This window comes from Psammomys obesus, unplaced genomic scaffold, assembly GCF_907164565.1.
Source record: "Psammomys obesus unplaced genomic scaffold, mPsaObe1.curated_primary_1811, whole genome shotgun sequence".
Lineage (NCBI taxonomy): Eukaryota > Metazoa > Chordata > Mammalia > Rodentia > Muridae > Psammomys > Psammomys obesus.
The window spans coordinates 27,435,453-27,458,667 of record NW_026596046.1 but is presented as its reverse complement, the minus strand read 5'-3'; the positions used below and the strand labels follow the sequence as shown (position 1 = coordinate 27,458,667).

The following is a 23,215-nucleotide window of genomic DNA, read 5'->3' as shown; positions in this document are numbered from 1 at the left end:
CCTCTGATTTTTATTTATCTTTCAGTTTCTTCTCAGAATTCCTAACAAAATCCCACATGTTTATATGTTTGTTTGTTCGTTCGTTCGTTCATTCATCCATCCATTCATTCATTCATTGCTGTATAGCCTAGATCAGTCTGGAAATTTCTGCATAGTTTAGTGATCTTCCTGAATTACAAGGTTGTTTGTTTTTTAATTACAGTGTCCAGTTGGGTAAACTAACCTGAAACTGTTCCGTTAACTGACCATTCATGTGAAGGGCTTTGCTATGGAAGCCAACATGCAAATTGCCTCATAAAGCTTTTCTGGAAGAGTGAGTGAGCTTGCTTTTTCAGAAGAACTGTTCTGGGGTTTGGTTCAAATGGCCTGTATACATGCCTTTATACAACCCTAGGTACACAAAGGTATGTTTGACGAGTGGGAATATCTTTATTCCCATTCTCAGCATCTGCTCCTACTCCTCTCTGTTGTTACCAATCTCTGTAATGTCACTAAAGTTGTTCTCTTTTCCTAAGAGCTTCTCATAAAAGGCAGCTAACATCTTCCATATCAGCAATTATACTAATGCAAAAACGTAGCTTATTAGAAAATTCTTACAGGATGTCTCTAAAACAACTGTGTAAGGAAACATAAAGGAGCTCTGGACCCAGTGAAGAAAAGCTCTGAGGAGTTTAAACTGCATCTTAATGTCACTGCAGAGTCCCAGGTCTTCTGACTGACCTGGGTTCTGCTGAGCAGGTTTGCTTCTTTTGAGCTATAGGTCCTTCCACACCCTGCTACTGCACTGTGATTGTTTTTCACAGGAACAACCTAGGAAATGTCATTTGCCTAGAATAGCATCCCTTATTAGTGTTTTCACTTTTGATGTTTCGGTTATCCACAGTCAACCATGATCTGAAAGCAGCAAATGGAAGACCCCAGAAATACATAATTCTTAACTTGTAAACCGTCCGACATTTGGAGTAGTTTCAAGGAATCTGTACCATCTACTCAGGACACAAATTATCCCTTTTGTCCAGTATAACCATGCTGTAAATGCTACCTGCACACTAGTCACTTAGAGCGTGGCTCAGTTATTGGATTGATCACCGGTGTCACCGTAATGTATTCAAGTAGCCCTTAGTTAAAAATGAGTCTTGAAGTACTAGCATTGACAGGTTGGTGGTCTGGATATTTGTCAAAAAAGAAGCCAATAAAGCACTTTCTTTCCTTGAAGAGAGCAACACTCTTAAAGCACAGAAGAAAAAAAAAAAGCCATATGTTAAAGTTGCTAAGTTCTTTAGAATCCTCCATCCATGAAATTGCAAAGAGGAAAGACAAAAATCCATGCTAGTTTTTCTGCAAAAGCTGTGTTCACAATGTATGCGGAATGCTCAGTTAAACAGGAAGAAGCTGTAATTTTGGGCTTTAGTTCTTTTGAAGTCTTATTCATCCACTGGGGAAGGGGTACTGGGTCTAATGGTTACTCAATATGTGAAGACTAGCTTATCAGGTATCTTCAGGCCTGGCTGCAAAGTTCTCCTCTGTGGCCTAGCGGGGCTGCTCCTCCCAGGGTCAGATGAAAGGGGAGGAGGTCCTCCCCTATCAGTGGACTTGGAAAGGGGTAGGGGGAAGATGAGGGAGGAAGGGTGTGATTGGGAGGGAATGAGGGAGCAGGATACAGCTGGGATACAAAGTTAATAAACTAATACTAAAAAAATATAAAAATTTAATTAAAAAAAGAGATGTGAAGACTAGCCCTGGGGTCACACAGTTCATGGTCCTGTTTCAGTGGGATGTAAGGCTGGGGATCGTCTCCTCTGCTTCATCCACTAGTCCTTTCCACTTGGCTTTCTGATTTCAAAATCAGCTGTCCCATTCCATTTCCTTTATCATTCGGGCACCTTCCCCTTTAAAATTCTGCTGCTTTCTGATTTCAAAATCAGCTGTTCCATTCCATTTCCTTTATCACTCTGGCACCTTCCCCTTTAAAACTCTGTTGTTTTTTTCCTTTGATAGAGTCTCAGGAGGAGGCGAATAAGGTATGGGTTTTGTTTGTCAGGCTGAACTAGAATACTGAACCCACCCAGATAATGGGGATATTGTTCTGCCTTGCTGTATTGGGTATAGTTATAAATGATTTGGATACTACTTAAAAACATCAGTGATTCTATGGGTTAATGGCTCAGTTAGACAGCTTTTCCTGTCTCCATGGATCAAATTAGTTGGAAAAGAGAAACATCTCTGCTTATTTATGTCATGTAAATAGAAACTTAGGTGAAAATTATATAGCTGTATGGTATTTTAAACCACATTTCATTTAATAATTATTTTATGTGGTTATTTTAGTTTTAAAAAAAGCTTTAGAAAGAAGTTTTAAAATAATTGGATTTCCAATTTCAGTTGATTCTCTACTCTAAGGAGTTTAATGTCTTAATAGCAAATCTGTTTAAGACTCATTGTTCTATTTAAGGCAGAAAATAATTCTTCCACTATGTGCTTACTGGTAAGAATTACATGCTATGTTATCTTGGTATGGCAGCCAGCTGGGCACACAGAGCATAGACTATAGTGTTCTAGACACCAAGATATTCCCGTTTAGGTGCTCATTAATGTTAGATTATTTCAGAACCCTGAGGTATTTTATATAAACAATTGCATATTTATGTGTTTGGGATTATGTGTTTAGTGCAGGTATTCAAACTTATTGAAGTTACACAAATCTGTTCTGCTTATTACTTTCATTTTCAGAGCATTTGGACTAAATGTATATTCAACTGCTGCTTATTGAAGATCTGATAAGTACTGGTACTTTGTAGAGAGTTGGCAACTTCAATACGATTCTCCCCTTTGGCTACTTCATCTTATCAGAGAATTAGAATTAGTGATTATGTCTATAGCAGAGTTCATTAAACCCAAGTAGAAAGAATGAGGAAGGCAAAGTAAAATGCTTATTAGGCAGCTGCTAATAAGCTTCTCTTAATAAAAAGGAAGAGAGGGAGTGGAAATAGAAAGATGCATCATTTAGCATTGCAGAAGTCCAGTCTTTGTGTTTATGACCACAATGCAGAAAGGTTCCACACTGAAACCTGCCTCTTTAACTCTTCATAAGAACAAAGTGAAGTAAGACAAGAGCTAAGACTGATCTCCACACTGACACCTCCACCACAAATAACTTTGTCCCTATAAGGAGTCATGTGCAGAGAGAGTGGGGCCATTCAAAACAGGCTGCTGTTACAGGATATTTGACCACGCAGTGAAACTGGTTGTTTACTGGAAAAACCTGTTTCTAGGTGTGGTGTGGCTCAGCCCCAGCACACACCTCTAATCTAAGAGCTTTCTACTTGAACAGGATTAAACAAAGTCAACCAAAGTTCAAGAGGTGGGGCAAACGAACAGCTGACAGGGAGTGAACATAAGAAAAGACCATAGAGAGAAAGAGGAAGTCAAGACACAGGAAGAGAAGGGATGGTCATTGAATTTGAGGAGTTTTTTGAGACAGTGTGGAGAAGGAGAGCTTGCTTGTGGGATGTAGGCTGAAAAGGAAGGTCAGCTGGGTGCTTTCTCTGCCTCTCTGAGCTATTAGGATTTCACTTCAGCATCTGACTCCTGAGTCTTTTATTGGTAAAATCAAATGATTGAGATTTTGTTAGAAACAACAGGTTACTGATATTATATGACAATTTCTAAAGTGAATGTCTTTCTAGCTATCTATTTTTTTACTCTGGAAAGTCTTTGTTATATGCAACAGCCTAAATGTAGCATATGAATTATGTGACCCGATTCCTCCTGCTCAATAAAGTCTTTTTATATCACATTATTGGGGTCAGATCTGTTCAGTAGAGTCTGATACATGCTTAAACACAAACTGTTTTATTTTCTGTAAGTGTCCATGAGATTACTTAATGCCTCAGGGTCATATGATTTAGAACAGATAATTATCTCATATGGTTGTTGTAGAAATAAAAATAGACATGATAGATCCATGAAGAGAAAGGTGAGTTAGGTAGCTAGCCAGCCAGCCAGATAGAGCCCGGCACCTAATAAACACACAGTCAATATTTCTGAACTATTCTCTTGAAGGGATGTTTATGAACTGTGTCACTGTATACTTATCCACAGAGACATCTGTTCTCAGCTCAAGAGTTATATCTGTGGCTAAGGGAATACACTGAAAACAAAGCTGGGCTTCATCTTTCTCCTCTCCCTCTTTCCTTCCCCCCACCACTGTAATGCTTATCCCATCAAGTACTTTCTGGGCCCTCCACTAATCCTTCATACACACTGCCTATACACTGTAATGCTTATACTGTATTTCAAGCACATATGAATATTTGTATCACTCACAGTGAGTTCTGTGAAGGAAAGGTGAGATTTTACATTTGAATTGTAAATCTAACCCCTGCAATCCAGGGCTGGCACAAGACATAAGCTTCATAAATAACTGCCAGGGTAGGGGAGAGGTATGGATAGAGGAAAACAGAGGGGAAGGAAGAGAAGGAGGGAAGAGGAAGAGGAAGAGAATAAGGAAAGGAATATATGTGGAGGGAGAGGGACAGCTTCTTATAGTCAAGCGCTGTGTACTTTGTTGTAAGAGAAAGCACTGTATCATTCTCTTACCCTTCCAGGGAGATGGCCCTTTGGAGGGTCACTGAAGGCTGACGAGTTGCAGTGCTGTGCTGGGAATGACTGTAAGAGAAGAGAAAAAAAACAAAATAAGAATAGAACATTTATGAAAAATACTTTTGCATATTTGAATAAGTCTTACTGTCAAGAAAATAACATTTTGAAAGATATAAGAAACTAAATTGCTAATGATTAAGTAGAAACATACACCAGATTAAAAAAAAATACTCTTCTATATAATGGGTTAGTTTCCCTTGTAATTGGGGTTCAACATGAGTTATTCTGGAGTAAGCCTTAAATAGCCCCTAAATATGACACAGAGCATAAAGCATAAATCTGAGTATGTCATTTGTGTTTTTATATTGTCTGAAATTTTCATAAATGTCAGAGGCAGCAGACATCTGTGGTGAAACAGTATTTACCTGACATGACAGAGCCATTGCACATAGGAACTCATAGTGACTGTGGCTGCATGCATAAGGCCTACCCCAGATCATGAGAGCCCAAATCCTAGCATGGATGGGGGAAGGGCTCATGAAGCTCCACCACTCCTAGCTGAGAAGCTAATGACAATGGGTGCCTGCTGGGTTAGGGAGTGGCATTTTTCCTCGGGGGTGTGACTCCTGAAAAACTAGTGAGGTCTGCCCTTCACTTACACATTTGTAGGCAGCACTCACTGGACTCAGGGGACTTAAAAAGGAAGCAATGTACCTTTCAAGCTGCAGAATATTCTTTTTAAACAAAATATTGTACGAAGAGCAATCTACAAGCTAGAATAGCTTATTAGTTCAACTATGCAACATTTATTGGTAAGTTTAATTAGTAAGGATTCAGGTGTTTGATTAAATCTTAAAAAATTGAGTTTCCAGTTGAATATCAGTCTTGGAATTTGATGTGATTTATTATCTTGTTTTGGTTTCACATAGAAAGACTGATTTTAGTATGTAAGCAATTTAAATCAACATAGCGTCAATGGTCATTTAACCCCGCAAATAAATGTTTTATATGCTTATGTCCTTTGTTTCTGTCAAATCTATGTGCTGGAATCTGTTTAGTCATTAGGAAAGTTGAGGGGAAAGTTAAACCTTGAGCTCGCTCAAGGTCATCTCGTCATCTAGTTGACCTGTGTCTGAACTGCCATTTAGACCAATTCTAGAGTCACATTAATTAAAGAGATGGAGAACTTTTCGTCTGGAGAAAGGTACAACAATAATCTAACAGCAAAACTGTATCTGACCGAATGTGGTCTTTTACTGTGTGTGGGTTCCATTTTTACCACCTCCTTACACATCCATATACACTACGTAATTTTATACATGCACAGAACACACACAAATGACTTCATTTCATTATATAATTGAAGCATTTTTGGTAATATCTATTGTTTTAGGTTGATATACTATTACTTCCAGTTCATTATAGTTCATTTAGCCATTCTTGTAGTTGGATAATTAGAATATTTCTATTATTTTAATATTATAAACAGTGCTACAATGACCATTCTGTTTACTTTTTCTCATGTTACAATTTACTTTAGATGAATTACTTCAAATGCAAACAGTTACTAGCTTCCTCATACATATTATCATATACTATTCAGATCATATGTTTCTTTCTATACATACACACACACACATATATACATACATACATACGTATATATCTGTTTGCTGATTCTATTTAGAGTTACCCATATGTGTACATGTTTACAGAAGACCTTTTGGGATTGAATAACCTATTAGGAGGCTCATTCCAGGATATGTCTGTGTAAGATTCACCTCAACCTTAGAACCACTTTGTAATGAAAAAGATCAATTTATCTAGCTGTGTGCATTTGTGTGTGTGTCACAGCACACACACCGAGCTCAGGAAACAACCCGAGTTGGCTCTCTCTTTCCACCATGTGGATTCTGGGAGGTCAAACTCTTAGTTGTTAGTCAACACCTTTTCCACTCAGCCTTCCCTCCAGTCTCCTGTACAGTCTCCTCATGAGCCCCTGATGTCACACTGAGCCTTTTCGCCAGCCCCCTGACTTCATAAGTTTTAGCACTGATAAAAATGTAATAGATGGTCTGCAGGGCAGAGCCTTTCAGAGGCCCTCTGTGGCAGGTTTCTAGGTTGTTTCCTGCTTTCTTCTTCTGATGTCCATCCTCTTTGCCTTTCAGGATGGGGATTGAGCGTTTTAGTCAAGGTCTTCTCTCTTGATTAGTTTCTTTAGGTGTACAAATTTTAGTAGGTTTATCCTATGTTATATGTCTATATGAGTGAGTATATACCGTGTGTGTCTTTCTGTTTCTGGGACAGCTCACTCAGGATGATCCTTTCCAGGTCCCATCATTTACCTGCAAATTTCATGATTTCCTTATTTTTCATTGCAGAGTAATACTCCATTGTGTAGATGTATAGACGCTGAGACTTATGGCCAACTGTTGGGCAGAGTGCATGGAATCTTATGTAAGAAGTGGGAAATAGTAAGAGCTGGAGAGGATGGGAACCCCACAAGGAGAGCAACAGAACCAGAAATTTTGAACACAGGGAACTTCCCAGAGACTCATACTCCAACCAAGGACTATTCATGGAGATAACCTAGAACCCCTGCACAGATGTAGCACATGATAGTTCAGTGTCCAAGTGGGTTCCATAGTAATGGGAAGAGGGACTGCCTCTGACATAATCTGATTGTCCTGCTCTTTGATCACCTCCCCCTGAGGGGGGAGCAGCCTTACCAGGCCACAGAAGATGACAATGCAGCCACTCCTGATGTGATCTGATAGACTAAGATCAAAAGGAAGGAGAAGAGGACCTCCCCTATCAGTGGCCTTGGGGAGGGGCATGCGTGAAGAAGGAGGAGGGAGGGTGGGATCGGGAGGGGTGAAGGGAGGGGCTTATGGGGGGATACAAAGTGAATAAAGTGTAATTAATAAAAAAATAAAGGCACTCAAATATAAAAAAAATGTAATAGATGGAAAGTGACACTCAGAGTTACCATGAATGGTTCTTTTTTTAAAATATTTAAAAAAATTAATTATAGGTTTTTCACTTTGGATCCCAACTGTAGCCCCATCCCTCGTACCCTCTCCATCCCACCCTCCCCCATCTCTACCCATGCCCCTCCCCCAGTCCACTGATAGGGGAGGTCCTCCTCCCCCCCCTCCCTAGCCTATCAGGTCTCATCAAGAGTGACTGCATTGTCTTCCTCTGTAGCCTGCCAAGGCTGCTCCCCCACTCAGGAGGTGATGATCAAAGAGCAGGCCACTGAATCAATGAGAAGACCAGATCCCACAAAGTCAATACTCTAAGACTGGCCATACACAGTGGGTGTGCCTATGACTAAGAAATGACAGGTAACTGCTGCCTGGCATAAAATTTGTTCCTATGTGTTTGTGATTTTATTTCTCTTGTGTCAACTGTACAGTCCTTTATAATTTATCCTCTAGTTGACTAGAAAACACCAATAGTTCATGGGTAAAGATCAATATGGCTTACTAATCATGATTAATGGATAACTGGGATCCCTGATGACTTTGCCATTATTGGCCCAGCCCACATACTTAAAACAAAGAAATAACCAGTAGTTTCACTCTGCAACCGCCTCTGCATGACCTTTTTTTTTTTTTTCTATCCTGAATCCACTCATCTCATTAATACTGTGTTTACAGGTTTAGTGATATAACATGCACTAGGACAGGAGAGTGCTCAGAGAAATGAATTCCTTTGACATTTACACAGGCAGGGTCAGCCAGTTCTTGGTAGAGTGTAAACGTGAAACAAACAGATCCTTTCACAACAGGAAATGATTATTTTACTTTAGGAAGACAAATACAGTGAACTAACAGATAGTCAAGACCTCCAGTTAGGATGGGATTTTTCTGTTTACAGACAGTACCATATGTGCAGGGGGGACTTATGCACACGGTACATAGGGAGTATCTGTTTAGTGTGTGTATGGTGTGTGGGGGTGTTTGTATAGTATGTGTAGGGGGTACTTGTACACTGTTTATGGGGGTACTTGTACTGTGTGTAGGGGTACCCTGTGTGGCGAGTGTGCAGGGGGTATTGTACAGAGTGTGTAGGGAATGCTGATACAGTGTGGAGGGGTACTGGTCCAGTGTGTATCTGGGGTGCACGTACAGTGAGATAATGTTTGACAGGGGTAATTAGTATCTTTAAAACACAGAACATCTTCCTCTTGGGATCAAATCGATAGCATTCCCTCCAAGACTGGATACACATAGTGGGTGCTCTTACTACTGAGAAATTACAGGTAACGCAGCCTGGCCTTTTCACCTCCTCAGGCAATGAGGTTAGAAAGATGGAAAACTGAGAACTGTAAGAAAAAAAAATTAAGACAAAAGATAATGGTGATATTTAGAGCTTTTCAACATTGGAGAGTTTAGAAGGTAGAGGTGTTTCATCACAGATTGCTGCCATCTTCTCCGTAGCTACCCCTTTCCTAGGCAAGCATGTTTTTGGTGAAGAAGCACGTGACAAGCTTTCCAGTCCTTCAGCACAGGTAACATAGTACTCGCCCTGGCATCCATCTTGTCCACACAGCCAGAGCAGCACCAAAGTGAAAGCTCACCATGGCGTGTTCACATCTCTGTCCTCCTGCGAGGTCTTACGTGCTTTCAGAGCAGGGCGCTGTGCTTACGCTCTACTCCGTCTCAGCCCAGTGCTGACACAGGAAAGACACTTCATCAGTGTCTCTCTGAGGGATGAACGCCATAACTAAGCTCCACTTCCTTGGAAACCCCATCTTCTTAAAACTAGCAGTGACCTTGAGAATCAGGTATCCTATCTATTCTTGACAGAAAGTCAATTAAGTCTTATATCTTCCAGATGGCTGATGGCTAAATGTAAGCCAGATTGTCTGATTCCAGTGTTTGCCATACTGTCTTAGAGGAAGACACACTCAAAGCTGTGTGGCTAGTCCACTCTGAGGCCCTGGCATATTATGATACGAAGTGCCGAAAAGATTTTAAGCAATGGTAATATTTTTATAAAAAAACAGATCATCTTTTCAACGTGTACACCCAAATTTGATATCCCATTGCTTTCCAAAATAATGTTTGGGCTCATCCCTTGAAAAAAAAATGATTTAAATGTTCTGCCCATAGCACCTTTGCAGAAAGTTCTAGATACTGAGGAGACTTTGAATAGCAATGGAGGGGAAGGATGAGCATGAGGAAGGCCCTCCATCACCTCACAACACTGATCTTGAGGAAGAAGGCCCTCCATCAGCTCATGGCCTCAGCACTATACTAGAGTGTAGGGGCTGAGGCATCAAATCTGGTGACCACAGGGAAAATCTTGCTAAGACATTTCTTTGAATCCACATGCTAGGCAAGTGCTCTGTCACTGAGCTATATTACCTGCCTTTGTCAATACATTTTAAGACCCAGAGAAGGGTGGCAGCCCCGTCATCTATCTAAATCATAAATCATGCCATCTCTGAACAACATTGAGCCAAAGCGTTCACCACGGAGTCTATTTTCTAAGAATTCTGACTTTCCAAGTGAGAATCCTCAGCTGTTGCTTAAGAAAATGGCACTTGAAGGATACTAAGAAATGCACTCCTATTGCTAGTGTTCTCTGTTTTTAAAATTTTACCTTTATTTTATGTGCATTGGCGTTTTGCCTGCCTGCCTGTCTGGGTGGGGTTGTCAGTTCCTGGAGGTACAGACAGCTGTGAGCTGGGAATAGAACCCAGGTTCTCTGCAAGAACAATTGGCTCTCTTAACAGCTGAGCCATCTTTTCAGGTCCCACCTCCTTTTTTTTAAAACATGTAAGTGCTTTGTCTGCATGTACACCTATGTGCCAAAAGAGGGCATCAGAGCCCTTATAGATGGTTATGAGTCACCATGTGGTTCTTGGGAATTGAACTCAGTACCTCTGGAAGAGCAGCCAGTGCTCTTAACCGCTGAGCCATCTCATTGGCCCCTGTTCTTTTTCCTTTCCTTTTTAAAAAAGTACCTGAATTGAAATTGTTTTATTCCGCACAGAACTTGAAGGACCTACCTGGTGGTTAGATATCTGATTTCCTTCTCCGAAAGAGACAGTCCCAATGTCAGGCAGGGTCTTTCCAACATTTTCTAATATTCAAGTGCATTATTTTGAAGAACATGAAATATTTTTTGATCTGATAGAAGTGATCCTAGGGCCTCCTGTATGGCACTCAAATTGTTCTATAACTGACCTATGTCAAGAGAGCCCCTCCCTCATGTTTTTATATTTTGAGCACTGTTATATTATGGCTCAGACTCTCCTGGAAGTCACTCTGTGAGGCCGAACAGGTCTTGAGCTAGCCATCTCCTGTCCTAGTCTCCCAATTAGCTAGAATTCCAGGCTTTGTGCTACCAGGCCTAGCACACATTATTTCCTTCATTAATGAAATAGTAACAGTAATCTTAGCTGAATTGTGCTGTTTCATTCAGCATTATAATACCTCCTGATATATATTCAATATTGTTGATTTCTTCACTTACATTTCTAAAGAACTTTCATCTTCCCTGTCATAGTTAACTGCATACATTTGATGTCTCAATATTTTCTCTCATTTTTTACTTTCCTTTTGTCTGTGTTTCTGAGTATATATTAAGTTGCCAAATATTCTTAAAAAGAATCCAACTAGTATTTCACATAAATATAATGAAAACATCACCCTTTTATTTCACAAAACTGGGTATTCCCTCTTGTATTTTTCCATTGAGATTTGACAAATATTTTTCTGTCCAACTATCTATAGATTTGAATTATATTAAACAAATGTTAATTGGGTAGATATTAAATACCAGAGATATATTAGGATGTTTGGGATGAGTCTTTGATTCATCAATATTAGCTTCAGCAAATATCAGATAATAAAAAGATGATGGTCAAATAAGCTATTTGTCTATTCCACAAGGCTAACATTTCTCAATGAATCTCACAGGACCTAAGTTGCCCTTAAAATAATGAATAACTGAATGAAAGTAGAGAGGGGGAAGAAGCTACTCTGAGAAATGAGAAGTCCTGGCTTCTCAAGCAGCTAGTGTGCTCTGGGAAGCTTGACCATATTGGCTTGGCCGAGGGAAGGAAGGTGACGGGGCAGACAGTGAGGGCGACACCTTAGCAAGTGTTTTAGACTTGACTAGCGATGGAAGGTCCTTGAAGGTTGATAAATGGGGAGGGCAAAGTTGGTGATATTTATAATTCAGAAAGACATGTGCACAATGGAAACAAGTGGTAGTCTAAGAAAATAGAAGGGTACCATGATGGAGAAAAATAAGTACTCAAGCACATATTAAGAAAAGTGAATGCATTTATTTAACACAACTAAAATTGTCTAATAGTAGACTTGAGGGAGTTATGTAGAAGGCAATAAACGTTTTAAAATAAATTTAGGTTTTGTCAGACAAATGTTTACATGGTTTTATGTGGTACAATATGATGTTTTATTAATGTACACTAGTGATCAAATCAGAATAATTATCATAATTACCACCTTAAACATTTGTCATTCCTGTATGGTGAGCACATTAATACATCTTCTGAGTATCTTGATATATAACTTTCTATTAATATTTTCACCTGATTGTATCACAGAATACCTAACTCCTAACACTGTATCCATTGATCAGCCTTTTCCCACTGCCTACTTTGTCTCTGGGAACCCCTTTCTATTTTCAGCTTTTACGGTATCACCCTTTTTAGATTCCACATATGAGCGAGGTCATGTGGCATTTGTCTTCCTGTGCTTGGCACGTTTTATTTAAAATGACCTACTACAGATCTATCCCTGCTGTGCCAAATAACAGGATCTCATATTTTTTAACGGATTGATAGTATTTTACTTTGCATATATTCCATATGCTGGCTACCATGAATTATGTCAGTGAGGACAGGAGGGCACATCTTTCTTCAACATGCTGGTTTTGTTTCCTTGGTGTTTAGAGCTGACAGCGAAACTGTGGACTTTGATGTAGTTTATCTTATTTATTTTAGTTACTTTCATACTGTTTTCTATAATGGCTGCACTAACTACATCCCCTGCAGTGGAAAAAATATGCCTTTTGGTGAAGTTTCTCTGATCTACAGACCTTATTTGGGTAGCCTGGGTAAGAGGACATTTTTTTTCTTTTGAAAGATAAATTTTCCTAGATAGAAGAAGATTATTATTTTCAGGGTATTGGAGTGGTTGTGTTGCCTTCTAGAACTTTCAAATAAGACTTTCATGTTGCAGCCTATGGCAGCTCAGTGTCCAAGTGGGTTCCCTAGTAAGGGGAGCAGGGGCTTATTCTGACATGAACTCAGTGGCTGGCTCTTTGATCTCCTCCCTCTGAGGGTGTGTGTACAGCCTTACCAGGCAACAGAGGAAGAAGATGCAATCATCTTCTCATCGTCCTGATGAGACCTGATAGGCTAGGGTCAGAGGGAAGGGGAGAAGGATCTCCCCTATCAGTGGACTTGGGGAAGGGCATGGGAGGAGATGAGGAAGGGAGGGGATAGGGAAGGATGCTACAGCTGGGATACATAGTGAACAAACTGTAATTAATAAAAATAAATTAATTAAAGAAATAAAAAAAATGGAAAAAAGAGACTTTCATGTTCATGACTAAAGTTCAGAGAAAGAAGAATGAAATTTGCTGTTCTCATACTGAATGTGAGGATCATGGAGCTGTTAACCGAACCAAGATGAGTGTATTAAGAAAGGAAGATACATGCACGGTTAAAACGGTGAGAATGTACAAGGCCAGTCAGGTGTCCTCATTACACATGTGGGAAATATGATCCACAGTAAGCCAGCTGTAATTTCTAAAAGGATCTATTAGGGGTGCTTGTTTGTCCACAGCAGTCATTGGATGACTTATGGCTCAGACAATCTTTGCATCATCTGCTTCTACAAATAAATATCCTACCATATTTTGTTCCTTCTTTATCTGATGGTCCCAAGATTCCTAGTTGTTTTAAATAATTTAAGCATTATTTACAATGCTTACATTTCCCCTCTGATTTCTATTTAAGTCTCAGAGTCTAGAAATGAGCTCAGAACTCCAGACATTCAGATAAAGGAAAATTGCCGGAAGATGCACATTTCCTTCCATCTGGGTCTCCTCTTTCTGTCAGTGGTGCCCAAGATAACAGACTTAAATGTGCCAAACTGTATTTTTAAGTTTAGGGTCAACCTAACATCTGTCACAATTTTTACATCAAATATTAAAAATCAAATCCTTGTGCCCCTGTACACCGAAACTTTAGAAATTCAATATGCTATGTCAAATACATCAGTGTTGATTTTTTTCAGTTCAGTTGACATGCATAAGCCAGTTAGGATGTGGTGGCTGTTAATGAAAGTTCAATCTTTCACGTAGTTTTCTATTATCAATGAGTGCAAGAAAAAACAAACAACAACAAAAAAAACCACATATGTGTATGATTTAACCCATTGATTCCAGTAGCAGCTGGATGTTGTGACAAACCACCACTGATCTGCATCCAATTTAGTAGTTCCCAAGTTTCCCATGGATTTCTGTTCTGTTTTGTTTTGTTTGTTTTTGGTGGGGAAGGGGGAGCAGGGTTTCTCTTTGTAGTCAGACTGGACTTGAACTCACAGAGATCTGCTTGCCTCTGCCTACCAAGTACTGGGATTAAAGTGTGTGCGACCACTGCCACTGTTTTCTTAATAATCATCTTTTTAATAAATATAGTAGAAATTTCTTCGCTTACTGACAAATATTTCCTACGGTAAGTATAATTCTTATGTTTCTGCCACATTTCCATTCATAAATATTATAGAAGTGAGACATGATGCTTGAAAATATTTATTGTCCTAAAGGCACTAAGTTTATTAACCTGGACAGACTTAGTTTTTTTTTTTTTTTTTTTTTTTTTTTTGATATGTGAAAGTGCAATTAATTGGTCCAGAACTTATTTAGTATGTAAAAAGTCCTGGATTCAATTCCTGAGAACAGACACATGAAGAGATAGAGATAGATAAATAGATATAGAGACAGAGAGATGAGAGAAACAGAGAGACAAAGAGACACAGAGAGATGAGAAAGAAAGAAAGAAAGAGAGAAAAATACCCTTAAACTCTGCTGCAAATTTAAAGAAACCCAAACTGGAAGCCATCAGTGATGGATTAAGGTTATTATTATTATTTTTTGAAAAAAAAATCTGAGCCTAGACTCCTGGCTTATAGTTCAATTTGTTATGCCAAATATTTAAAAACAATTGAAGGACTTAGATGTTAGGGTCTTACTTACAAGGGCTAAGCTTTAAAGCCAAGCTTTAAAGATAGAACATGGTTGAGGTTCAAATGGAGATTAATTCCTGGACCATGGTTCTCCAACTTGTGCCACTGTGACTTTGTCATATTCTTCTTTAGGATAACATGATGACAGCACAACACTGGCCATTCTAAGATCCTTCTTACTATTGTTACGGAGCAGGAGACCCAGAGAATGTACTTTAAATGACCATCCAATCTCCAAGATGGACTCTTTGATTAAAGCAACAATGACAAATATCAATTTGTCCTATACAGTAATCTAAATGGGTTAATACTGGTTTCAAAGCCTCAAACACTGGCAGTAAAATGTAGAGTTTTGGTATAGCAAGACATACCATACCATGTCCTCCTCTTCCTACCCCGTCTGTGGTTATATGCACGTACGCCATTTTTCTTGGTGGTTCTCATATACAAGATCATGAGTAGTAGCGTAACGCCCATTGACACAGGCTGTTCTTTTGCTCTTTCCTAAAATCTATTTTTTTTGAGATTTTCATATGTGAGTACTGTATTTACATCATTTCTTCTCCTCCCTCTCTTCTTTCTCTCTCTATATTATCCTGACTCCTTCTCAGAAAAAAGCAGCAGCAACAATAACACAATAAAATTGTGCCAACACATGCACATGGATAGAGGAAATCTCACAGATTTCCACAACTATTTTTTATAAGAAAAAAATGAAAGAAAATCTTAAATTTATAATGGATTAAATCAATATTAGCTAGTTTCACAAATGTTACTACTTCACAAAGGAAACAGATTTTAGTTAGGGCTTTTATAGAAGCCAGGTTATGGTGGTGCACACCATCGCAGGTGAATCTCTGTGAGCTTGAGGCCAGCCTGGTCTATAGAGTGAGTTCCAGGGCAGCCAAAAGAACACAGAGAAACCTTATCTCGGCAAATAAAACAACAACATCAAAACCCAAAAACCAACCAACCAAACAAAAATAACCAAGAAAACAACCCACCACTATCACCACCAACAAAAAACCTCCAAAACAAAACAAACAAAAAACATACACAGTATAAAAATATACCATTTATTAATATAATGTATATGTATATATCTATATATATTGTGAGTAAGCTAATTGATATGACCTGAGATATCTCTTCTATTACACGAAACAATTGTGTTTTTCAAGAACACGTATTGTAGGTTTTTATTTGTTAACAGCATCTGGAAAGCTGTTGTATAGAAAAGGAAAGAACTAATGTCCAGGAGTGAGAAATGTGGGCTTTTCCACTGTGCTCTTAAAGTTCAATAGATGGATGGATTACCTCATTTTCTTCGGTTTATTGCTTTTCTTTGGGGTGAACAGAGACAACTGAGAATGTTCTCCCTGTCTGAACTATTAGATGCAGCTTGGAGACTAGCTCTGAGGCAGAAGGAGCATGGGGTTGGGGGACAGTGGTCTTGGACTAAGGATTCCCCACCCTTCCCTTCCTTATCAGATATTTGATCATCTCAAAAATTGAAATTCTCATTTCTAGCCCATGATTATTCAGTGTAGATGACAATAGATTTTTTTCTCCCCAAATATCTCTGGTTCATGGGGAGAATTTCAAGTAACACATTTAAAGGAGATTTTATAAAGTATGAACAATGGGAGCCAGAAAATGGAGAGTGTCTTCAAGGGAGGCAACATGATTTGAGAATGTAATGTATAAAACTAGAGCTCTAGATCTGAAATAGCCAGTGGAAAGCATGGCTAGAGTTAAGAAACACCATGCAAATGGAATCTGCGGGATTTGACAATTATTCACAAGGCTAAGACAATAGCTCTATTTCCAGTTAGGATGAACAGGTCAACAGTGGCACTTAAAACTGAAAAAGGGAAATGAGAATGACGGATTTGGGAATAAACATATCTAATCAATGCTGAACACACAGTATATGTGAGATCCTGGATAACAGAAAGTTAGAGAAAACTCTTAAGATTGTTGGAAATTGTAGTCTATTCTCAGTAGACAGTTCTGAACTAAAACACAACATTTTTTTTAGTCAACACAGCGGTAAATTTGAGCCCATCAATGTTCCTAGAAAATCTGTGATAAATGGAGAACTGGGAGCTGAGACAGATACAGGATAGTCAATGTTAAACGATGAGAAGAGGGCGCCAAACTAGAAAGACTAGTGAGGAGTGAGTAAAAGGCAGAAGACAAATCAAGTGGCCAGGAGCTGATGCGATCCAACCACACCAATAGGGAGCTACTTTGAAGAGGAGAAGTTTGGTCGACAATTGCTAATGACCTGTAAGAGCTTAAATATGAAGCAGGGGAAAAAAACACACCAGTAGGATTTGCATTCTATTCTGCAGTTGAGCATAGGGTCACAAATGATTAAGTTCCCTTTGAAGTTTAGAAAGAGCCCCCCCCCATGCTTTCAGATCTGAAACAGCTAGAAAAGGGTTAAACAGGCATGAAAGAAAACAAATGAGAATGATACAGAGGCTGCCTGTCTGACCATTTCTAGTCATAATAGAATTTTCCTATAGGCAAATGGAAAAATTACCTCTCCCCCTGACAAACTAGTGTGGGTGTCAAGGCAAAATAAATGGAGACTTTGCTTTCCATCATTTTGCTAGATTTTAATTTTAGTGAAGAACTGCCCTTATTCTGCAATTTTTTAAAATTGATTTTTCATGCAGACAGCTGGAACATCCGAACAAATGTGAGCTATTTGGCTTGGTGAAATGTATTAGTCCATAGGTATTAGTCTCATGGAAAAGCTCCAGCAGTTTAGTGAAAAGGGAAATCTTTCATTTGATATCCATAGTTGAACATTTCCTGCAATGGTCACCAGGAAGCCGTCATTGTGGTACTAAAAGCTAACACGCATAGAAGCCCAACTGTTCACTTTTCTCTACTTAGCCACGAAATTACATGTAAGTCGCAACTCCTCAGAGACACGGGTAATGAGAACATGTGACAAAGGTAAATATTTAAAATAGAGAATAGCTGTCTTGCTTGCTCCATTTCATGAGATTCGTGAAGAGCTACAAAAGTCTCTGTCAGTTTAAGAGAACAAAAATCCTAGTAGGCGGAAGGTTTGGCTATCTACAGCCCGTGCCCTGCTTATCTAACTGCCAGTGCTCTTTGGTTCGTGTCCATTATATGTGCTTGATGTGACGAAGGTTGAGAAACGCTAGTGTACATGCACCTCCTAGGATCTGGGAAGTTCTGTCTTTTTAATTGTTTGTTTGCTTTGTTTTGTTTCTCTGTATGACAACTGTGGGTGTCCTGGAACTAGCTCTGTAGACCAGGCTGGCCTCGAACTCGCAGAGACCCTCTTGTCTCTGGCTCCTGAGTGCTGTGACTAACGGTATTATCACCATCACCCGGCTAAGTTCTCTCTTCTCAATGCACTGGCAGAAATACTCCCCAGCTAAGGTCACTTGTAAACAAGAGTCATTTTCAAGTGTTTTGAAAACGTCTTAGCCATGCTTGGCATAGCACGGGGTACTCGCTGCTGACTTGCTGTTGGGCCCTTTCAGTAGGAGACTTGACAAACATGGGTTTGGGGGCCAAGTCTGTGCTTCCAGTCTGTTGCTGTTCACCTTTCAGGGTGTTTCTCGTGCATAAACAGATTTGAGAGCACTTCCCTAACGTCTAAGCTCCCCTAACTTTCTTAACTCCCCAGCACCCAGACACATCTTCATCAAGGCATTTCTATACAACAGCAAACCATCATTTTTAAAAGCAGCTGTTTTTCAAACTAGCTCGTGAGTGTCTCGGTGGCATGGTTGAAACCTTACACATTTTATCATCTCACTGAATACCTAGCACAACCCCTTTCTGTTGATCTGAACACCAAAATGATTGCCACCCTATTTTCACCAGAATTCAAAGGCAACTATGTTCAGTTTTGTCAAGCAACACCATTCGGGATTTCATTTATTAAAATCAACTAGTAAATACAGCAGGAATCTTTGATATGTAGAATTCAGTGGTCAAAGGGTGAAGTTGAGATATACTTTCTGTCAGACCTCAATTTCATGACACAAAAGTTATCCAAATGAGAGAGAAACCCAGTCATTACCACTGGAGAATACAATGCCAAACTTTAATCTTGCAATAAAATATGCTCTAGGTTTTAATATATGAAAATGACAATAAATTGATTCTGTTCTACTCCAATAATCTTGTGTCTTATTGGAGACATCGAAATGAAGTGGAATCCATAAAAATTATGAACATAAGTGAGATAAGCAATGGGCCATAGCAGGGCATCACAGGGTTTGCTGCTGTCCACAGTTGGTGCTGATTAAACAAGGCTGAGAGTCATCAATGCAGCTGGGCATGAAATGACACAACCCTAATCTGCCCACATGGAGATGCTTGCTGTCATTACAGTCAAATATCATTTCAACACCGTTTGCGAAAGATGAATCATCTTTATTTGCTCAGGTTAAACAGAAAGGAAAGAAAGAAGGTAGCTTGACCTCTTAAACAAATATTCTTAGCACCTGCTCTAACTAGTTGTGATGGATGATCTTCATTGTCGACCTGACTAGGTTTAGAATTACCTAAAAGTCCCATCACTGAACACATCTATTAGGGTGCTCCCGGAGAGGTTTAGTTGAGGAAGATAAATGTCATAGAAATGTGGGTGATATTAACCCAAGGGCAGGTGCATTGGCCTGAAAAGAGTGGAGAGCAGGGGAAATATCAGAGTTCATTTCTCTTGACTTCCAGGCTAAAGATGCAATATGGCCAGTTACATCTCCCATTGGGTTCACACAGCCAGCCACTCTTCCCCCCCATGCCTTCCTTACTGTGGTGGACTACACCATCAAACTGCGAACTAAAAGGAAGGCCTTACGGTGAATTTTCTTAGGTATATTATCACAGTGATTATAAAATAATACATAAGCCATGTGCAGGCTTAAAAACATATTAATGAATGTTAAGAGAACACAAAGGTTACCAGCCTATGTCTGTGATCCATAGATTTGGGACGATGAGGCAGGAGAATCACAGACGTGAGGGAAGCTTGATCTATACAGTAAAAATCTGTCGTGCACAAATAGCTAAAAAACAGAGACAAAAGAAAAATTTAAAAAAGGATTCAGAAAAGGCACAATTTCTTGATACAAAAAGAAACTAGATTGTTTCCTGGTGCTGTATGAGAAAAGAAAGTAATTATAAATGGACCTATGGATTCTGACTAGAGATCTTCTTGGTTTATGTAATGGATATACCACTGGGTAAAGTCACTGACACTCACTGAATTACAAACTAGAAATGGATATGTTAAGTTAAAGTATGTTTTGTAAGGCTCCAATAAGAGCATTGAAAAGCTTGAAAAGCATAGAGAAATAATCATCCTTTACAATGACATGTCTTAGAACAGTCACTGTGTTCCCAATGTTTACATTCAAGGATATTTCACACATTTCCATCAGAGCCTTCACAGCTTACTGAGGAGATTGACCACTCGAGAGTGACGCATGCTTGCTCAGCGGACACTAGGGGTCGCTGCTGTCCATCTGCACAGCGTTCACTGTGTTGGGGCGTTAACCAGCATGCGCATGATTCAGCTGCAGGCCCAGCTTTACTGAATTTCTTGCATTTGAGCTCTTGATGAGGAATAGTGGTTGGAGGTGAAGCTTTGTAGAGCCAAGTAAAATGTTAACAAAGAAGCAAATGACAAAACTGACCTGACAAAAGTAGATTTCAAGGGAAGGGCATGAACTCTCCCGAATGTGTTTTTCAGTACTCTTTACCACCTATTGACTTTAAACTAATTATTAAGGTAAAAACCATTGGATTCCAATTAGGTCTTTTAATCACAACACAGATGTTCAAAATTTAAATTACTTCAGACATTTATTTTGAGCCTCTATCCTTCAAATAAACTTTTAGTGTTAACTTGAATATTGAAATTACATAAATTACCATAGAGGGTAAAAGGAGTGCCTGTCTCTTCAAGCAGGCCTGGATAAAATAGAGGTGGAATTAGTCATTTCATCAGTCTCCTATCCACCGCTATTTACTACATTTCTAATATGTGTCCAACGTTCTCCAGAATATAGAAATAAAACAGTGATTACAATAAATAAGGTACAAACAAAACCTCTGTTTTCATTGGCTTATGTGATCATAGCAGCAAGTGGTGGGGTGAAAATAAAGCAATCATGACAATATCTACTTCCTATTTACAGTCTACTATGTTTAAGATAGTCTATTTATTTATTTATTTATTTATTTATTTATTGTTTAATCTTATATACTCCCCTACAAGCTGAACATTTTAATTTGCACCCGAAAAAAGAACTGATGCTTACATAGGTAAACATCCTCAGGAAATGACTAAGGTGCCTTGGGGGTGTGTTTAGAAAGGAGAGGGACAGAACTGGTATAAAGGGTTAAAAGGAAATAAGGGCCCAGCAAGGGTTAAAGCTGGATGAGGAAAGCGGAAGGCAATGCAGATGAGGCAGGGTGGGGGAAGAGAAATAATGTTAAGGACCTTTCGAAAAAGACATATAGAAAGGTACTACTGTAGGAGATATTGAACACACACACAGTGTGTGTGTGTGTGTGTGTGTGTGTGTGTGTGTGCGCGTGAGAGAGAGAGGATGGAGTCACTCTATTACAGAAAAACAATGTCCCTACTAGACGCCACAGGGTAACTGATAAAAAGTCTAGTGCCCTGAACGGGTGACTTCTTTGGGAGTTGTTGACGAGTAAGTTCTTATAGATCCCTTTCATTACGTTATGGTACATGGCAGCCCACTGGTATTGCTTTGGTTACCTCCAGAACTTGATGGTAAGACACTATTACTGAAGACATCACAGACTCCAGCCCTAGAACATGGAAAATCAAACAGGTAATGGCCTGTTAAATAGCTTCATTTCTACTGTTAGTCCTGGAAAGTGCTATGCACATTCATGGACGAGAAAAGTGATCGACAGTCATGCACAGCGGTGAAGCTTTCGGCCTACAATAACGACCGGCCTGGCAACACATGCTCACTAGTGCAATAGTGGGATAAAAGCCTTGAGAGTAACCAACCACTTCTGCTTGAAATCCTTTTCCACAAGCTAAAATCCATACCTGAGACTGTTATCAGGCCCGAGAACTTATGGCTAGACTGGAAATAGAACCGAGAGGAGAACCTACTAACATTATTCTGCTAAATAGACATAGTATCAAACCAATCCTAACGAATTATCATTATCCCATCTTCTGAAAAGCTTCATAGATGGTGATCAACAGACACACAAATGGCCAAAGTACAGAGAGTAAGAGACTGCTGACCAGCTCTGAAGGGAACAACTATTCTATTCCCCGTTCTCCCAAGATCCAGAGAGCAGAAAGTGTGTAAGCATCGGAGGAAACAGTGTCTTCTGGGCAAGCCAGGGCAGCTGCACATAAGATCACCTCCCCCTGACGGGGGGGAGCAGCCTTGTCAGGCCACAGAGGAAGATGATGCAGCCAGTCCTGATGAGACCTGATAAACCAGGGTCAGATGGAAGGGGTGGAGGACCTCCCCTATCTATGGGCTTGGAGAGGGGCATAGGAGGAGATGGGGGAGGGAGAGTGGGATTGGGAGAAAATGAGGGAGGGGGCTACAGCTGGGATACAAGGTGAATAAACTGTAATTAATATAAAAATTAAAATAAAAAAAGAACTTTTAGCAGTTGGAGCAGCACACGGAAAACCTGTGCAAACCCAAGACAGGCCACAGTCTAGCATGGAGATGCAATCCCACCCTTCGCTGTGGGGCTATTGGCGAATGTTCAGTTCTCGGTAACCTGACTAATCTTCAGTGGAAGATCACACATCCATGAATATTTGGGATATGCCAATTAGTCTTGAAAGGCGAAAAAAGGCACAAGTTTTGGTGGGTAGGTAGGAGATGTGGGGTATGGAAACAGGGCAGAGGTGTAAAGATGATTAAAACATGATGAATGAAACTCTCGAAGAATTAATAACAATAAAAAAACAGTAAATGTCATTCTTTTCTAGTTTGTTGAGGTTCAAAGGTTGCTTCTAATTCCTCTGAATCTGCCTGTATGGGACCTTGAGGTCTGTCAGCTGTTGAACAGTGAATGACTACCCACAGACCATACAGATTAAAAAATAAAACAAAACAAAACAAACCAACCTTGTAGGGGGCTGAGAATGTGGCTCAGTTGATAGAGAGCTTATCTAGGAGGTGGGAAGCCCTGGATTTGATCCCCAGCACTCCACAAACCAGGGTGACACACCCACTTGTAATCTCAATTCTGAGGAGGTGAAGACAGGAGGACCAGAAGCCCAAGGTTATCTTCAGCTACACAGTGAGTTAAAAAACAAACAAACAAACAAACAAACAAACCCCCAAATGCCT

The 23,215-nt window shown here is 39.6% G+C and overlaps 1 protein-coding gene across 15 annotated transcripts in view; it reads right to left on the bottom strand.

The window, feature by feature from the left end:
• Positions 1 to 23,215, bottom strand: part of Dlg2 (discs large MAGUK scaffold protein 2) — a 1,446,492-nt gene that overhangs the window by 289,601 nt on the left and 1,133,676 nt on the right. For all 15 annotated transcript variants that reach the window (XM_055623355.1, XM_055623352.1, XM_055623367.1 and 12 more), the window contains one exon: positions 4,600 to 4,668. In XM_055623355.1, coding sequence (XP_055479330.1) covers positions 4,600 to 4,668 — 69 coding nt within the window. The remainder of the gene's footprint in view (positions 1 to 4,599; positions 4,669 to 23,215) is intronic.